General features: G+C 34.3%; 1 protein-coding gene across 1 annotated transcript in view; it reads right to left on the reverse strand.

The window, feature by feature from the left end:
• The window catches only part of LOC126884376 (constitutive coactivator of PPAR-gamma-like protein 1 homolog), a 336,683-nt gene that overhangs the window by 21,067 nt on the left and 296,845 nt on the right, over positions 1 to 18,771 (reverse strand). Inside the window, exons 12-13 of the mRNA XM_050650301.1 lie at positions 5,418 to 5,764; positions 3,311 to 3,393 (exon numbers count right to left, since the gene is read on the reverse strand). Coding sequence (XP_050506258.1) covers positions 3,311 to 3,393; positions 5,418 to 5,764 — 430 coding nt within the window. The remainder of the gene's footprint in view (positions 1 to 3,310; positions 3,394 to 5,417; positions 5,765 to 18,771) is intronic.

The following is an 18,771-nucleotide window of genomic DNA, read 5'->3' on the forward strand; positions in this document are numbered from 1 at the left end:
TCCTCGTAATACGAGAGATGTCGCTGAATTGCGTCTCAGAGGTGGGTTCATTGCATTGCGATGGTTTGCCTTAAATTGGCAGAATTTTGTATTTCCTTCAGAGTTGAGACTTCTGAGCTTCACCGATGAGGCATAAGGATGCTGAAACAGCTATATGGAGGTGGTGGTCCAACTCTGAATCAAATATAAACAAAACCTGCCTTGATCTTTTTTATCTTTTTCATTTTTACTCAGTTTGAGTATTTAGAAACTGTCTTTCGGTCCTTTTCCTTGACGAAGGGAAGGTAAATGCGTGGCCTAAGCATCCTCTATTTGCTTTCTCCTACTTTCGTCGTCTCTTGTGATTATATATTGTAAAATCCGGAGATATGGGATGCAGCCAGAAAGCAGTTTATTAACGAAAAGTCTTGGATTTAAAATATTGTTTATTATATTTTTATTTCAATTATTCTAATTGTTTAAAAGGTAGTAAACTTTGCATCTGGGGCTTTTCGTTGTTTTCCTCGTAATACGAGAGATGTCGCTGAATTGTGTCTCAGAGGTGGGTTCATTGCATTGCGATGGTTTGCCTTAAATTGGCAGAATTGTTTGTATTTCCTTCAGAGTTGAGACTTCTGAGCTTCACCGATGAGGCATAAGGATGCTGAAATAGCTATATGGAGATGGTGGTCCAACTCTGAATCAAATATAAACAAAACTTGCCTTGATCTTTTTTATCTTTTTCATTTTTACTCAGTTTGAGTATTTAGAAACTGTCTTTCGGTCCTTTTCCTTGACGAAGGGAAGGTAAATGCGTGGCCTAAGCGTCCTCTATTTGCTTTCTCCTACTTTCGTCGTCTCTTGTGATTATATATTGTAAAATCCGGAGATATGGGATGCAGCCAGAAAGCAGTTTATTAACGAAAAGTCTTGGATTTGAAATATTGTTTATTATATTTTTATTTCAATTATTCTAATTGTTTAAAAGGTAGTAAACTTTGCATCTGTAGCTTTTCGTTGTTTTCCTCGTAATACGAGAGATGTCGCTGAATTGTGTCTCAGAGGTGGGTTCATTGCATTGCGATGGTTTGCCTTAAATTGGCAGAATTGTTTGTATTTCCTTCAGAGTTGAGACTTCTGAGCTTCACCGATGAGGCATAAGGATGCTGAAATAGCTATATGGAGATGGTGGTCCAACTCTGAATCAAATATAAACAAAACTTGCCTTGATCTTTTTTATCTTTTTCATTTTTACTCAGTTTGAGTATTTAGAAACTGTCTTTCGGTCCTTTTCCTTGACGAAGGGAAGGTAAATGCGTGGCCTAAGCGTCCTCTATTTGCTTTCTCCTACTTTCGTCGTCTCTTGTGATTATATATTGTAAAATCCGGAGATATGGGATGCAGCCAGAAAGCAGTTTATTAACGAAAAGTCTTGGATTTAAAATATTGTTTATTATATTTTTATTTCAATTATTCTAATTGTTTAAAAGGTAGTAAACTTTGCATCTGGTGCTTTTCGTTATTTTCCTCGTAATACGAGAGATGTCGCTGAATTGCGTCTCAGAGGTGGGTTAATTGCATTGCGATGGTTTGCCTTAAATTGGCAGAATTGTTTGTATTTCCTTCAGAGTTGAGACTTCTGAGCTTCACCGATGAGGCATAAGGATGCTGAAATAGCTATATGGAGATGGTGGTCCAACTCTGAATCAAATATAAACATAACCTGCCTTGATCTTTTTTATCTTTAACATTAACAATCATTATTAAACATCAGTCAAGTCAGACATATTGGATTACGTGCCAAAAGAGTGTTACTAAGTGATAAAAGAAAAATTAATGAACTACAAATATTTTACCGCTTGTTTATAAATGTTTAATGTATATATGTACATCCTCCGTAACTTTGGAACCGTTCGTTTTAGAAAGATTATGCATCGTGCCTTTTTCGTTTAAAATTTAATGTATGCGCACATAATGCGGTACTAAACCATATGAGCTAGTGTAGTGCGCATAGTGCGATAGTGTACACATTAATTGAAGTGTAAATAGGCGATATGCTAATATAACCTAAAGAAATACTGATGAGTAAGACTTTAGCTTAGAAAAATGTAGTTAGTTTAGAATTAAGTTACTCATTGTTCCAATAGTGAACAGATTGTAATGTTACTCCGAGTGGAGCATTAAATAAATAAAAAAAAATTAATGTAGAACATTTTTGTATAAAACATTGTTCACGCTAAACCGCTTAGGTTTAGAAATATTGATGAAAAACGTAAAAAACTACTAATTTACCGACTTCTCCGCTCTTCCTCCTCCCCAAACCCGACGCTCAGAATGGTGTAACTTTTGACAGAACAATATGTGGACCATATAAAACAATTTGGTGTTGAAGGAAAACTTTTATTTTGGATGACGGGGTTAGGCCTTTTTTTGGACCAATTATACTACGTACCTCCTGGAACCGTTATTGTTATTGTTTTTATTTATGACTCTTGTAAGCTTTGTCTATAAAATTGTTAAATTTTCCATGACAATAAAGCATAATTCTATTCTATTTTTTCTATACCACTGATTTTTAGAATTTGAACAGACTTCAATTGTTACGTCACTTCCTCAGTTTGCTCAAAATGTTTGATCAAATTATTTGATAGTGAGACCACGACTTTAGCTTAAAAATAAATAATTACCGTAAATAATCAAATAAGAGAGCAACAGTTGTTCTAACAATTATTATGTTTGAAAATAAAAATTACAATAAAATGCACAAACAATGACGAAAAGTTTAAATAATATAAAAACCCATTTTTAAACACAACAAATGTGCCAATGTCACTGAAAATAATTAACTCAAAATTCTCAGCAAATAATGAATCAAAGACATGCCGTATCGCTTATCCTTGTTTAACTTATTGTGGTTTCTATGGACAAGCGGCTTAATTTTGCGATACTAGTTTCTGTGAGTACGAAAGGGACCTAGTATAAAAAGTAATTCGTGAATAATTTCATGCATGTGCAAAGCTCTGTTGGAACAACTGTATGTTGTATCTGCGCCATTATGCGCTGACCACGCTATGCGCTGATGTAAATGTATAGTCCTATTAAAAGTCAAGTTCGAAAACGTATATCAATCGTTAAGTCATGAATAAAAATAAACAGAATATAAACAAAGAGGTCAACATCTGTAAGATCTTTAAAAAATGATGAATTTATAATCATCCCACCAGCAGATAAGGTTAATGCAACTATACTAATTGTGTATGAAACATTATTATTGCTACTAGAAGTGTACATACTACTAAATTTTTTTAATCTACTACAAAAGTGTACATACCCTCCATCAGTTTTGACAGTTAAAGCGACGCCCTGCTGTTTTTGCCCTTTGTTAGGTTTGTTAGTATTACGTTTTTTGTTTCCCTACAAGGAAAAATATTATTAAATAACGTGAAAAAATAAATTAGTAACAAAAAAGCAATGTAAAGCGATTAAAGCTGTAGCATACACAGAAACAAAAAATATATACAGGGTGTCCCAGACTAATTTAGCCACGCTATATCTCTTAAACGAATAGAGATTTTCGAATGGGACAAAAAGTAGTCTATTCTACTTGTAATACACTTTAATACGGCGTAGAAAAAAAATCATCCCCTAAATATTCATCCCTTAGTTACAACCCCTAACTTTAATTTTTTTAATAGCACCCTGTATATTTTTTATAGTTTTGGATGTGGTCTTCTATCGCCTATTCAACACATTTTTGAAAATAAAATCAGTTCGTAAATAACTAAGAAAATATCAGCTTAGTTTTGTTAATTATGTGTCCCAGACTAATTTATCCAGGCTATATTTCTTAAACGAATAGAGATTTTCGAATGGGATAAAAACTGTTCTATTACATTTGTAATACACTTTAATATGGCGTAGAAAAAAAATTATCCCCTAAATATTCATCAATTAGTTACAACCCCTAATTTTATTTTTTTAAATAGCACCCTGTAAGTTAGGGATGAATATTTAGGGGATGACTTTTTTCTACGCCATATGAAAGTGTATTACAAATGGAATAGATCAATTTTTGTCTCATTCGAAAATCTCTATTCGTTTAAGAAATATAGCCAGGATAAATTAGTCTGGGACACATAATTAACAAAACTAAGCTGATATTTTCTTGGTTATTTACTAACCGGTTTTATTTTCAAAAAATGTGTTGAATAGACGATAGAAGACCACATCCAAAACTATAAAAAAATATACAGGGTGCTATTTAAAAAATTAAAGTTAGGGGTTGTAACTAAGGGATGAATATTTAGGGGATGATTTTTTTCTACGCCATATTAAAGTGTATTACAAGTAGAATATATCACTTTTTGTCCCATTCGAAAATCTCTATTCGTTTAAGAGATATAGCGTAGCTAAATTAGTCTGGGACACCCTGTATAATTGCCTGTGCAGTATCGGTTAAGTAACCTTTTATCAGGGTCTTGAAGATGAAATTGTAGAGCCCTGAACTGGTCGTCCAAGTTACGATAAAACCAATTAGTGTGAAGCCATTTCTTTTGCTATGATTTTTTTGTTGCATCTATCAGGTCTTCGTTTACTTGGTTTTTTTCAGGCTCTCCCATAATATAGTTTTCCTTTCGACTGAATCAAATGCTTTTTCCATGTCCACAAAAGTTATTTCGATCCTGGTTTTTCTTTCTAATATCCTTCTTATTCCATATAGTTTTGCTGCTACACAATAGGAATATGCCTCTAGAGTTCTGGCAGTCTCTTGGGTTTCCGTTCTTGTGCACTGGTACAATTAATTGCATTTTACAATTCTCTAGGCAGTATTTGTTCTTTCATATTAGATTAAGGATGTATAATAATCTTTTCTTTGCCTTTCTCCGATATATTTCAACATCTGTAGAGTAACTTTATCGTTCCCAGGAGCTTTTCCAGTCTTTATATCTTTCCTATTGCTTTCTCTAGTTCTTCCTATATAGCTTCTGTTTCGACCGTGTTTGCCTCTACTCCGCCAATTGCGTTATTTTAATTTTCCTTTACTTTTACTTGCTCTTCGTTCAACAGTTGTTCGAAATGTTCTCTCAACCTTTCCATTATATCTTTGTCATCGGTTATAATTGTTCAACAATTGAAAATTGAAACATCAAAATAAATATTTTAAACTAAAACTGTGGTTAATTCCCAATAAAAATTGTAACATGAATGTTTGACGCAGTTGTTTTCGTGCTTGAGAATATTGGTTAGCTGATCATATGGTTTTACTTTAGTGAGATTAATTAATTTCATGCAGGAAAAGAAATATTTTTAATAAATGTATTTATAATAAATCGGATAGTTTTTTATAATAATTATTTTTATTACAATATTTATCAAATAATATTTTTCTAAGGGCAATTTGGGGTGTAGATTGCACATGCATTTTATATCTGTTTTACCTGATTCTTTCTATTATTCGTAAGGAAGGTCGGCATTCCTGGTCTACGATTTGGTCCCCTGCCTCTTCCATACGAGCTCTGATATCCTCCACCACTAGCACATCCAGAATTATTACCTCCGCCACGACCTCTACCTTTCTGTGTGTATCCCGAAGGCACCATTTGCCTAACTCCACCTTGGTACCCATAGTTAGCACCCCATGAACCAACAACTACCCCTGCAACTTGAAGCTGACCTCCTCTAGATGGGATTGGTCTTTGACGGATTGATAAACCGCTTGAACTGCGAGCCGTTGGCAGATTCATATTTTGTAATATGTGCTGTGGTAATGTTCGAAGCAAAGGAGCTAAAAAATATAACAAATAAACTGGTTTAACTACTGTTTATCCGAAATACAAAATATTTTCAGATTTAGAAATTAAGAAAAGAAAATTATTCATTTGATAGAAAATAGAAACTATAAACTGTTTTGTTTACTTTGGTTTAAAGCCCTGGTCTTACTAAATATTTTTCTTATTGCATGACAGTAGCTCTCAGTGTTGACAATAGTAGTTGTTAACACTCTCAATGCACAAAATAACAATTTTACAGATGATTGGTTCAGGTGACAATTTACGAATATAAATAGAAGCTGCTTGCTTATTTCGTAAAAACCAAATTTACCGCCTATATCATAAAGGACAATGGGTAAAATAGAAAAACAGTTTCGCGAGCTTGGATATAAGACAGATAAAAAAGCAACTGCCGATACAATAAGTGATGATACCAAATTAGATATAATGTAGAAACTTCAAACAATGATTATCCAGCAATATGACCAAAACGTCCAGAAAAGCATGTCATTCTTCTGCACGACAACGCTTTGCTTTATGTCGCCGCAGAAGTGAAAAAATCTGCAACGAACGAAATATTAGAGTATCCACGTTATAGTTTCAATTTATCGCTCTACGTTTTTCACATCTTTTGGCCACTGAAAATGGCGTTAAAAAGTAATCGTTTTCAGATGGAAGAAGAGATACAAAATGCCGTTAAAGAGTTCTTCGACCTACAGCCACAAAAATTCTTTAAACAGGGTATGCGACAGTTAGTGGAACAATGGAATATGTGCCTTAAATATAGTATGTAGTAATTATTTGTAGATATATTTACCGATAAATTTTTTCTGAAGCAAAGATACGTTTGAATTGAACAAGCCTAGAATTATGTTTATAAGGGATTAAGCCACACTTAATTATTGTAATGACACATTTTTAACTGCTGTTTGAGGATTGGGTTTTCACTCCGAAAATCGGTTTTAAAAAAGATTGTTTTAAAAATTTTGCGAAAAGTATAACCAATAAGTTGTTAAACGGGTTATATTTTTCAAAAATTGACGATACTTGTGTCTCGATTTTGTAGACAATAGCCATGTCTTTAGTTTAAAAAATCTCGAGGGTGGTGTTTTTGCCCTCCGAATATCAAATTCTGATTATTTTGTGTGCTTTTGTATGTATTCTTTGTTTGTGTATTGTATATGTATAATTGTAGATGATATGTCTCTTTCTTCTTGTTTTGCCATCATAGCCCTGAATGGGTCTTTGCTTATTTGGCCATGTCCTTCCTATGAAAAAGAAGGTTCAAGAGAGATGATATGTCTCATCCTTTCTATTAATCCTATTATTTCTTGTTGTTGACTTATTCTTTTCGTATTGGCAATCAAAGCCTGCTACATTCTGCTGATCGGTTTGCTACATATTTTTCTTCATTAAGGGATGAAAGCTACTTTGATTTTCCTTTTTCATGTCTGTTTATTTCATGATTATTAATGCATCTTTCCATTGCACTCTGTGCTCATTAACCCAGAAGTCTCTCTTTTTGAGGTATATTACATGCTCGTTTATCCTGACACTTGGTGGTATTGTGGCTTCTCCCACATAGAAATTGTATTTAATATTCCACATAGAAATTTCATTAGCTACAGCTCTGATCCCACTGGGTCTAGATACATCATGCATACACTATTTTTTTCCACTTTTTAAGAGCTATATTTTTGCCAAGAATGTTTTTTCGATAAAATAATTACTTTTTGAGTCATTTGCGAAAAACCGTCTAAAAACGTGGTTTTTTGTTAAAAAATGAAAATATTCACTCGCAAATAACTCGAAAAGTATTGACTTAGTAAAAAACGCTATAGTTGCTGAGAATTAGTCAGTTTATCCACTTCCGGACTTATTTTGGACGTATTTTTTCATCCCCGAGAAGGGGTAAAAGTCACACCAGAGCAAAAGCACACATCGGCACAATATCACTGTTTTTCTTTTTCTTTGACAAGTTAACTATGTGTATGCCAAATTTCATGTCGATCCAAGCGAGTCTTTAAAATTGTTAGCAAAAACTGTTGTTCGAATACATGTAAATTATTTTAAAATATTTTTAATTCTTTGAAATGCAACAGTGCCAACGCTGTAAATATGTACAAAGGACAACTGTTTAGTTTTAATGTGATGTGCCTAAAAAACGTGTTTTTTTAAAACGATATTCTTTCTATCCCGGTACCACCCGCTTCACCCTCCAAGTACCAGGGCAATTCGCCCTTTTAAGCTCAGTGTCAAACGTGCTTCAGTACGAGGTCGATGCAACACGCTTGTTGCCCCCTCAAAAACTCAGTCAAGGAATTTTACGCCACTCAAATGTGTTCTCAGCCCAGACTCAGCCAACATCATGTTGGACCCTGTGTAACAAGTGAATCCGTCAAGGATAAACAGTGTGAATCCACGTAAAAGTGAAAACTTCGCTCTGTGTCAATAGCTCCACCAGGGACAAGGAAGTTAAGTAAATCGACGCAACAGCTCTCTTTCTGTTGCACCCTCAAAGATTCCGCCAAGGCATCTTACGTTACTCACCAGTTCACTCAACTACGAAGAAGACGCGACCTCTCCGTTGCCTTCAAGAAAACCAACCACACAGTTGCCACATCGCTTCTACAGCCAGGATCATAGTATAAGTGATTTAGGACAGACAATACAGGGTGTCCAGAAACTCTACCGACAAACGAAAAGAGGAGATTCCTCAGATAATTTTAAGACAATTTAACCCAATTCACCTGGTACGAAAATGCTTCCTAAGGGAGCTAGAGCTATTTAAAGTTGGCGTCTGGTAATTAGTTTTTCTTAAATACCCCCGGAACGCTTCTATTTAGAAAAACAAAAATTGGTATGCGTATTTATCTTCCAGAGATAAATCGATTCCATCCATTGCGAATTTCTAGTATAGGTCATAGGCGTCCGTTTTGGGTAGGGCAACGGTTACTTTATCGCGTAACTTTTTTGTTTTTAATTTTTAGGCATTTTTGACTCTGGATTATTCAATTCTGAGGTATTCTAGTACTAAAAGGTACTCTTGCTTTAAGTCGATAGGATACACCGTTTTCTAGAAAAATCAATGTGAAAATATTTCGCTTTTTGAATTAAAAAAAAAAAAAAATTTAAAAAAACTATTTAGAAAAACGAAAACTTGTACGTTTAATTATATTCCAGAGATGAATCGATTTCATTAATTGCAAATTTCTAGTACCGGTCATATGCGTCGGCTTTGGGTAGGTTAACGGTTATTTTATCGCATAACTTTTTTATCTTTAATTCTTAAGCGTTTTTGACACAGATTATTAAATTATGTGGTATTCTAGTACTAGAAGTTACTCTTGCTTTATGTTGGTAAAATACACCGTTTTTTGAATTTTTTTTTTCAAATTCAAGAGACGAAACATTTTCATATCGATTTTTCTGGCAAACGGTGTGTCCTACCGACTTAAAGCAAGAGTACCATTTACAGTCATACCCGCTTATTAGAATACCTCTTAAAGGAATATCCCGGCTTAAGGAATAGAAATTTGAGGTACCGAAACGTTTCTAATAGCAACCAATGATCGGTTATTAGAATATCCCGGTTATAGTGTAACGGTTAACCGTTACCCTTCAGGAATTTGGGTTTCGTTCCGCCTATAGCGCGCTGTGGAACTGTCAGAGAGGGGACGCTGAGGTCAACGGCGTTGAGCGCAGCGGGCGAAATCTACTATCTACTACGGCAGTTGGTCACACTCTTTCGCAAGTATCACGTCGCCAGTATTTGTGACGGAATTGAAACTAGATTGAAAATGAAATAAATCTAACTAAAAGGAAATCGAACATCAGCCGAATACATGTGGGAAAACTAGTAAATCAAACTTAAATATATCTGGGGACTTGTTCATATAAAAGAATTATATTTGCCGGCAGTGCGACGTGCTAATCGTTTCAGTAAGTACATAATACATTTATATATCTCTCATTCCTTCGTTGTGAAATCCAATACCTCATTGTACATATTCCGTCCGTTATCTGTGGTTATTAATTTTGACTAATAATTTAAATTCCAAATTATAGCTCATATTATCCTTTAAACATTTGCAAAAGAACAGAAGGTCAAGTTCTTTATTGTCTAAACCTAAATTCCAATGTACCTTATGCCTTATCATTAGGCTTTTTGCCTTAATGTTTTTTTTATATAAAAAGTTTCCACAAATATTAAACAGCTTACTGTATTCTACGCATTTTCATTCTTCGCGCAAGCCTCTCATGACTTCATTGAAGGTAGATTCAGAAAGTTTTGACATGTCACATGTATACCTAACCTAATGTTTTTGTTTTGGTTCCAGTACAGTGACCATGTGCTGTATACACATACTGTTATAAAGAATGTAATTAAATTTGATAAAATTTCTTTTAGATTCCGTCACTTAGTTATTTAGTCACTTAGTAACTTTGCATAACTTTACCTCACCTAATGATGTACCTGTTAGATTGCTAGCCACTCTTTATCCATAGAGTTGGCTGTTTTTGATGGATACCTAATACACCATACCTGATTGTACTACAACCAGCATTTTTAACCATGATTGGATTTATCACCACAGCAGCCCACGAGTTTTTGCCGTGCCAAAAGGGACTTTCCTATGGACTTCAACATTTTTAAATAGGGACTGTGAAAGATAAGTTTGTTCAATTGATTATTTACTCTTGGTTACTATAGTTTCCGCGGGAGCTATATGTGCTTTCTGTTGTTTTCCGGGTTTGACTCCGCGTTGAATAATTTTGGTTTTGAGAAAAACCATTATTTTGACGACGTTTCGGCAAGATCTCACTTGCCATTGTCAAGTCAGGTAGTTCCGCTTCTCGCTGCTGCTTGAAGTAGACTGAATTTTTATTCACGATACCGTAACTTATATAGTTGATCCTGATGTATTTGATTGACCTGCGCGTCTCTTGGATCTTGTGATCGGTCCAGTATATGTTGGGGGGTCTGGAAAGGTGACACGCGTAGATGTCGCTGCTTGATTTATTTTGGTCTTTTTCTTTAGTACCGTTTTCCATGTTGTAGGAAGCCGTTGCGCATCATCTCTTTGGTTTAGACCGTTAGGATTTCTTTCGATTTCTATCGATTCTCTGATTTCACGTTTTCTTTTTATTTCTATGTTAGCTAACATCGTTGTTTGGTTCAGGTTTATTGTATGTCCTGTATTTGCGACATCTTGTGCAAGGGATGACGTGGTTTCTCGCCTTTCGATGGCATTTCGGTGTTCTTCTCGTCTTACATGGATTCTTCGGTTGGTCTGTCCAATGTACGACTTTCCACAATCCCCACACGGAATCTCGTATACTCCTTGACTTTCTAACGATATTTTGGTTTTTGGTGTTGGTAGAATAGTTGAGATCTTTCTGTCGGTGTTAAATATTGTTTCTATGTTATGTTTTCTCAGCACTCTTCCTATTTTCTCTGTTGTACCCTTCACATATGGTACCCAGAATGGTTTTGCCGATCGGTTTTTCGTCTTCTGTTGGATCCTTCATTCTTCTTCGAGCATTTTGAGCTTTTTCGATGGTGTATGTTGAGAAGCCGTTTTCTCATAACGCTGTTTTCACATTATGCATTTCTTCATTTTGATGTTCTTGGTCTGTCAGTCTTTCAGATCTTGTAATCAAGGTCTTGATGACTGAATGTAATTGTGCAGGATGGTGGTGTGAAGCAGCATTTAAATATCTATCGGTATGTGTCGGTTTCCGATACACTGTATGGCCGATGTGTGCGCCTTGTTTCTTTATTATTAACACATCTAAGAATGGTATTTGATCGTTTTCTTCCAGTTCCATAGTAAACTGAATTTTATGGTGGATATTGTTGATGTGTTCTAAAAATGCCTTTAGTTTTTCTTCTCCGTGGGTCCAGATGATAAAAGTGTCATCCACGTATCTAAGCCAAAGTTTAGGTTTGTATTCAGCTGTTTCTATTGCCCGCTGTTCTATTTCCTTCATAAACAAGTTCGCTATTACTGGTGACAGTGGGGAACCCAAGAACGCGAGCCACTTCATCTAGCGTATAAAAGGTGTGACTCTTGAGCCGGGACATTTACTAGTCAGCTTCGATGTAGTCTCACTTTTCACGAATGTTCCTATAGATGAATCACTGGACATCATAAGCAAAAAGTATCCAATATCACCGGATACTCTAAACCTAACCAAACACTGTTTGAATAACACATATTTCATCTATAAAGAACAAAGATATAAACAAGTTGAGGGAGCACCGATGGGTTCCCCACTGTCACCAGTAATAGCGAACTTGTTTATGAAGGAAATAGAACAGCGGGCAATAGAAACAGCTGAATACAAACCTAAACTTTGGCTTAGATACGTGGATGACACTTTTATCATCTGGACCCACGGAGAAGAAAAACTAAAGGCATTTTTAGAACACATCAACAATATCCACCATAAAATTCAGTTTACTATGGAGCTGGAAGAAAACGACCAAATACCATTCTTAGATGTGTTAATAATAAAGAAACAAGACGGACACACAGGCCATACAGTGTATCGGAAACCGACACATACCGATAGATATCTAAATACTGCTTCACACCACCATCCTGCACAATTACATTCAGTCATCAAGACCTTGATTACAAGATCTGAAAGACTGACAGACCAAGAACATCAAAATGAGAAATGCATAATGTGAAAACAGCGTTATGAGAAAACGGCTTCTCAACATACACCATCGAAAAAGCTCAAAATGCCCGAAGAAAAATGAAGGACCCAACAGAAGACGAAAAACCGATCGGCAAAACCATTCTGGGTACCATATGTGAAGGGTACAACAGAGAAAATAGGAAGAGTGCTGAGAAAACATAACATAGAAACAATATTTAACACCGACAGAAAGATCTCAACTATTCTACCAACACCAAAAACCAAAATATCGTTAGAAAGTCAAGGAGTATACGAGATTCCGTGTGGGGATTGTGGAAAGTCGTACATTGGACAGACCAACCGAAGAATCCATGTAAGCCGAGAAGAACACCGAAATGCCATCGAAAGGCGAGAAACCACGTCATCCCTTGCACAAGATGTCGCAAATACAGGACATACAATAAACCTGAACCAAACAACGATGTTAGCTAACATAGAAATAAAAAGAAAACGTGAAATCAGAGAATCGATAGAAATCGAAAGAAATTCTAACGGTCTAAACCAAAGAGATGATGCGCAACGGCTTCCTACAACATGGAAAACGGTACTAAAGAAAAAGACCAAAATAAATCAAGCAGCGACATCTACGCGTGTCACCCTTCCAGACCCCCCATCATATACTGGACCAATCACAAGATCCAAGAGACGCGCAGGTCAATCAAATACATCAGGATCAACTATATAAGTTACGGTATCGTGAATAAAAATTCAGTCTACTTCAAGCAGCAGCGAGAAGCGGAACTACCTGACTTGACAATGGCAAGTGAGATCTTGCCGAAACGTCGTCAAAATAATGGTTTTTCTCAAAACCAAAATTATTCAACGCGGAGTCAAACCCGGAAAACAACAGAAAGCATATATATATATATATATATATATATATATATATATATATATATATATATATATATATATATATATATATTGTTGTTCTCAAGCTATTTTCTTGTGGCATTTTTACAATTTTAACTATTTAGAATGGGAAATAAGCCACAATATTATTAAAAAATGATTTTTATTATTAACGTTTCGACGCCCAAATCGGGTGCCGTTGTCAAAATACAAAATACTATTAATATAAACAAAAATGTTGTTGCTTAGTAAAAAAATTCTTCTAATAATTTATTTAATTTGACTCATTTATATCGGCAATTCAGATACATATGATACATTTTAAAGTAGAAGACTTTAAAATGATATTGCCAATATTTATGAGTTGCGTTCCTGGGACGACTTTACTGAAAGATAGTTCATTCGAGTACATGAAATCAACCCCAACTCAAAAATATCCGTCACAAAAAAAAAATTCTGACTTTACTATAATTTTGTTTAAATTATAAATAATATCAATAATACATGGGTATATAAGTAATACTAAAATATAAAATATGTACTAACTCGACTATTGGCTTACTAATTGTGGTATTTTCTTTCTATTGACTTCCTCTTTCAGTATGGGTATCCACATCCTACTGCATTCCACCGAGGAATTTGCGACACAATTGGTTTCGTTTAGCATAATTAGAGCCGCTTCTTTGATTTTTCTCTTTTTACTACTCAAGATCTCAACTATTCTACCAACACCAAAAACCAAAATATCGTTAGAAAGTCAAGGAGTATACGAGATTCCGTGTGGGGATTGTGGAAAGTCGTACATTGGACAGACCAACCGAAGAATCCATGTAAGCCGAGAAGAACACCGAAATGCCATCGAAAGGCGAGAAACCACGTCATCCCTTGCACAAGATGTCGCAAATACAGGACATACAATAAACCTGAACCAAACAACGATGTTAGCTAACATAGAAATAATAAGAAAACGTGAAATCAGAGAATCGATAGAAATCGAAAGAAATTCTAACGGTCTAAACCAAAGAGATGATGCGCAACGGCTTCCTACAACATGGAAAACGGTACTAAAGAAAAAGACCAAAATAAATCAAGCAGCGACATCTACGCGTGTCACCCTTCCAGATCCCCCATCATATACTGGACCAATCACAAGATCCAAGAGACGCGCAGGTCAATCAAATACATCAGGATCAACTATATAAGTTACGGTATCGTGAATAAAAATTCAGTCTACTTCAAGCAGCAGCGAGAAGCGGAACTACCTGACTTGACAATGGCAAGTGAGATCTTGCCGAAACGTCGTCAAAATAATGGTTTTTCTCAAAACCAAAATTATTCAACGCGGAGTCAAACCCGGAAAACAACAGAAAGCATATATATATATATATATATATATATATATATATATATATATATATATATATATATATATATATATTGTTGTTCTCAAGCTATTTTCTTGTGGCATTTTTACAATTTTAACTATTTAGAATGGGAAATAAGCCACAATATTATTAAAAAATGATTTTTATTATTAACGTTTCGACGCCCAAATCGGGTGCCGTTGTCAAAATACAAAATACTATTAATATAAACAAAAATGTTGTTGCTTAGTAAAAAAATTCTTCTAATAATTTATTTAATTTGACTCATTTATATCGGCAATTCAGATACATATGATACATTTTAAAGTAGAAGACTTTAAAATGATATTGCCAATATTTATGAGTTGCGTTCCTGGGACGACTTTACTGAAAGATAGTTCATTCGAGTACATGAAATCAACCCCAACTCAAAAATATCCGTCAAAAAAAAAATTCTGACTTTACTATAATTTTGTTTAAATTATAAATAATATCAATAATACATGGGTATATAAGTAATACTAAAATATAAAATATGTACTAACTCGACTATTGGCTTACTAATTGTGGTATTTTCTTTCTATTGACTTCCTCTTTCAGTATGGGTATCCACATCCTACTGCATTCCACCGAGGAATTTGCGACACAATTGGTTTCGTTTAGCATAATTAGAGCCGCTTCTTTGATTTTTCTCTTTTTACTATCTGTTTCTTTCAGGACTATACTTGAATCTCTCCATTGAACTCTATGTTCATTATCCCATGCGTGTTGACATATTTGAGATCTATCAAATTCTCTATTTTTAATATAAGATTGATGTTCACTTATTCTAACGTTTAATGGTCTTGATGTTTCACCTATATAAAACTGTTCGCATTCACAAGGTATTTTATAAATACAATTCTTTGTCCTTTCTTGTTCATTGTTAGGTTTAGTTTTAGATAGAATAGATCTCAATGTGTTGGTTGTTTTGAATGTTGTTGAAATGTTGAATTTATTTCCTATTGTTTTAAGTTTCTCGGATAGTCCTTTTATGTATGGTATTGATATTTTCCTCGTATTATTTCTTGTGAATGTTGTAGAATCCCGTTCTATGTTGTTCTGTTCCATTCGATCCAATCTTGACAATTCCTTATTTATAAACGATAAAGGATAATCATTTTTTAATAAAACAGATGTTAAGAATTGTTTTTCTTCTAAAAAGGAATTTTCGTTAGAACAAGTAATTTTGGCTCTATCATATAAGGATTTTATGATTCCCTTTTTAACGTTGATGTTGTGATTTGATTTGTAATTGAGATATCTGTTGGTATGTGTTGGTTTTCTATACACTTGAGTCTCATATCCAGTATCCTTCTTTAAGACTAAAACATCGAGGAAAGGCAGGGTGTTATTATATTCCTTTTCCATTGTAAATTTTATTGTCTCTTCTTGATCGTTTATAATATTCAGGAATGTATCCAACAATTCTGATCTATGAGGCCATATTGAAAACACATCATCTACATATCTCCACCATACAGTGGGTTTTAAATTTTGTTTAGAAATGATATTAGTTTCGAAATCCTCCATAAATATATATAGACCGGTCACTCTAGTATAGAGTATAGGTCGCTCAGGTTCATGAGCTCTTTTAATCCATTTCATGCGGTGGATTGGTCCGCATAATTCCTCTTCATTATCCTTTATAGATTTTCGTGTTTTTTGCTTTTTCTGTAATCTGTTTCCATTCTTTCCTATTCTGTATTTTTTCTCTCCAGCCTGTAATTTCCATATTGGATATATCCTCTCGCAGTTGGTCTTCCCATCTTATTTTCGGTCTTCCTCTAGGTCTGTTTATTACTGGCGTCCAATTTGTTATCTGCCTAATTAGTGCATCTGCTTCTCTTCGTTGGATGTGGCCAAACCATTTTAGCCTTTGTGCTTTAATGAATCTCACTATATCTTCTCCTTCCATTAGATTTCTTATTTCGTGATTCATCAGAATTCGTATTTCTCCTTGATCTGTTTTGATTGGGCCATGTATTCTTCTAATAATTTTTCTTTCTATTATTTCTATTCTTTCTATTATTATTGTAAGGCACATTGCTTCTGCTCCATAAGTGATGACTGGTCTAATTGCCGCTCTATATATCTTTGTCTTTGTTTTCTTGCTTAGGTTTTTATCTTTAAGTAACTTGTGGTATTTCCAGAATGCCCTATTCCCTGCTTTAACTCTTTCATTTATCTCTATGCTTCTTCTGTTTTGACCATCTACTATCACTCCTAAGTATTTAAAGCAGTCAACCCTTTGGAATACATTATCACTTATTCTTATCTCTTTTATTCTATTTACTTGGCCTTGATTTCTCGTACTTATTAAGTATTTTGTTTTTTTCTGATTAATTATTAACCCCCTGATTTTTGCCTCTCTTGTCAGTGTTAGCAGTGCATCTTCTAGACTTCTCTTGTCACGGGCTATCAACCCTAGGTCGTCTGCATACCCTATTATTTGTGTAGAACTTTGGATTATTGTCTTTTTTGTTAGTCCTGTGTTTTTAATTACTCCCTCCAAGGCTATATTAAAGAGCGTTGTCGATAGGCTGTCACCTTGTCTTACCCCGTGTTCTATGTTGATATTCTTCGTTTCACCATCCACTGTTTTGACCTTTGCTGTTGTGTCCATTATTGTCATTCTGGTCAATCTTATTAATTTTGCAGGTATATTCATATTTTTCATTTCTTTTAATAGCTGTTTTCTGTAGATGCTGTCGAAAGCCTGCTGGAAATCAATAAACAATATGTGCAATTCTATGACATGTTCGTAACTTTTTTCGATTGTTTGCGTTAAAACGTGGATTGCATCAATCGTTGATCTCCCTTTTCTAAATCCCTGTTGATATGGTCCTAAGTTTTTTTCTGTGTATCTGGTTAGCCGATTTCTTATAATTGTTGTCATGATCTTATATGTTGTATTTAATAGCGTAATTGCTCTATAATTGCTGCAAAGCGTTGGGTCTCCTTTTTTAAAAACTGGTATAATGAGTCCTTTCTTCCATTCTTCAGGCATGTATTCCTTTTCCCATATACTGACCATTAATTTATATATACGGTTTAGAAGGTCATCTCCTCCATTTGCAATAAGTTCATTGTTAATCTCATCTGGTCCTGGAGTTTTGTCAGATTTTAGTTGTTTTACTACTTCTATAAATTCTTGGTAGGTAGGTGCATCTTCTTCTTCATCTCGGTTATCTGTTATATCTTCTTCTTCTGTGTCGATTGCTTGGTTGCTTGTATTTATATCTTTAAAGTGATTTTCCCAATCTTTTTTGCTTATTTTGCTTGTCACTTTGTTACCATTATATTGTTGTTTTATATATTCAAACAATTTTTTGTTGTCTCTATTATTTGTTTCAATCTCTTGCATCTGATCTGAGATCCCCTGAGAAAACACATCATCTACATATCTCCACCATACAGTGGGTTTTAAATTTTGTTTAGAAATGATATTAGTTTCGAAATCCTCCATAAATATATTAGCCAATAATGGAGATAAAGAGGAGCCCATTGCTAGACCAAAATTTTGTTTATAAAATTCATTATTTAGTTGAAAATAGGTATTATTAGTACATAATGTCAATAACTCCATTATAGCTGATACATTTAGTTTTGTCCTAGTTGTCAATGTATCATCATTCTCTAATTTCGTTTTGATTATGTTTAAAGTTTTATCTAATGGCACATTTGTAAATAAACTGTTTATGTCAAAACTTACTAAAATATTATTTGGATTAAACTCAATAGTTGATAATTTGTTTACAAAATGTTTTGTATTTTTTATAAATGTGTCATCATTATTAGCAAATGGTTTTATAATGTTTAATAAAAATTTTGATACTTCACTACAAGGAGAACTGATGGTACTACAAATGGGTCTAAGTGGTATGTTCGCTTTATGAATTTTCGGTACTCCATAAAAATGTGGTGACTTACTGTAATGAGGTGTAATTAATTTTCTTTGATAGTATGTTAGATCATTTTTAAATTTGAATAAAGTTCTATAGATTTTATTTTCCAGTGTTTTCGTTGGATCCTTCGTTAATTTGGTATAAGGT

This window comes from Diabrotica virgifera, chromosome 5, assembly GCF_917563875.1.
Source record: "Diabrotica virgifera virgifera chromosome 5, PGI_DIABVI_V3a".
NCBI classification, from domain to species: Eukaryota; Metazoa; Arthropoda; class Insecta; order Coleoptera; family Chrysomelidae; genus Diabrotica; species Diabrotica virgifera.